This window comes from Tarenaya hassleriana, unplaced genomic scaffold (genome assembly GCF_000463585.1).
Source record: "Tarenaya hassleriana unplaced genomic scaffold, ASM46358v1 Cleome35, whole genome shotgun sequence".
In the NCBI taxonomy this organism is placed as follows: Eukaryota; Viridiplantae; Streptophyta; class Magnoliopsida; order Brassicales; family Cleomaceae; genus Tarenaya; species Tarenaya hassleriana.
Genome location: NW_010966617.1, coordinates 563,478 through 565,070, shown reverse-complemented (window position 1 = coordinate 565,070; position 1,593 = coordinate 563,478). Strand labels below are relative to the sequence as shown.

The 1,593-nt window shown below is 33.0% G+C and overlaps 1 protein-coding gene across 1 annotated transcript in view; it reads left to right on the top strand.

The window, feature by feature from the left end:
* The window catches only part of LOC104821995 (floral homeotic protein APETALA 1-like), a 4,543-nt gene continuing 2,950 nt past the window's right edge, over positions 1-1,593 (top strand). Inside the window, exon 1 of the mRNA XM_010553057.1 lies at positions 1-295. Within this exon, the coding sequence (XP_010551359.1) occupies positions 111-295 (185 nt within the window). The 5' untranslated portion in view covers positions 1-110. The remainder of the gene's footprint in view (positions 296-1,593) is intronic.

The following is a 1,593-nucleotide window of genomic DNA, read 5'->3' as shown; positions in this document are numbered from 1 at the left end:
TCTTGTAGTTTCCGCTTCTTCTTGGGGCTTGTTTGTTTGGTTCTTTTAGAGCAAGTAGGGCAAAAAAAGATTGCGTGTTTTAGGGTTTTTTTTTGGGGGGAGAGAGAGAGATGGGAAGGGGAAGGGTTCAGTTGAAGAGGATAGAGAATAAGATCAATAGACAGGTGACGTTCTCCAAAAGGAGAGCGGGTCTTTTGAAGAAGGCTCACGAGATCTCTGTTCTTTGCGATGCCGAAGTTGCTCTTATTGTCTTCTCCCATAAAGGGAAATTGTTCGAGTACTCCACCGATTCTTGGTAATTATTGCACTGTCTCCATTTTTTTTGTTGGGTTTAAAGCTGTTTTCTTCTTCGTTTGGATAAAACCCTAATTAGGGTTTTCTTTAATACCCCTCCTCAATCTCTTTAATGACGCTGTTATTTAATTTAAGGTATTCAGTACGTTTTCCGTGATCTTTATTAAAAAAAAAAAATTTCTCATGAAAATCTTGCTAAAAGTTGCAGGGATTTATGGTAGATCTTTAGATTTACTTGCTAATCGCTTCTAAAATCTTGCCTTTTTATGCTTATATGCATGTATATGTAGTTGTTTCTACTTATTAATTACCGAAAGAGGCAGATTTTAAGTCTATGGTGAAGTAAACCCTAGAAACACCCACACACCCCCATATATATATATATATATATATATGTTGAAGAACATGTCTTTTAATTGTATATATTATATTATATATATATATATGATGAAGAGCATGTCTTTTAATTGTATACATTATATTATTAATATAAATCACCTTTCACCTAAAAAAACATGTTCTTTAATTAGGGTTCCTGTTTTTTCCCTTATACTTCTGTATGATGATGCTGCCCTAATGGTTCTAATCACTTTATTCCAGTCAAATTCTTTGCAAATCTAGAGGATTAATGGCATGTAATATATAAGCACAACATTAGCATTGATTTTGTTGTTCGGACAACATACAAAAAGCAAAGATTATATGTTGACAGAAAATTGCCATTTTTTCCAATATATTATATGATTTATAGATATAGATAAACTGAATCTGGGGAAGTCACATCCGAGTAGGGAGTCATTGACCTTTGGGGATCGATGAAAGGGGAATGACTCCTTCCTATGATATCTTCTTACCGTTGGTCAAACTCAGTTCCAACAGCTGTTCATTTTTCATATAAAATATTCTGTTAAATTAACTATATATATATATGTATATATATAGTGTGATATATGTCGTTTCGAGCATAACTTACTTGTACACTTGTTAAAGAAAATTGAAGCTAGACTTTGTATTCAATTAACATGCAGTGGTAGGGGTAATGATTTCACTGGTGTTGTTTATACTTTATAGTGTTCTATATATACTCTAAGGTTGTTCAAATCAATTAGAAATCGGTTAACATTTGTACCATGTAATTGATCTGTGATAGCCCTAGGGTTAAGGCGCATGAACTATTGTTTATTGTCTATTGTCATGGGGATATTTTGTTTATACTACTTTTATCCTATACGTATAACACACGAACAAACAAACCTACTAAACCTTCACTCACTCTCTTTCTCTCTTTTTCTTCATATA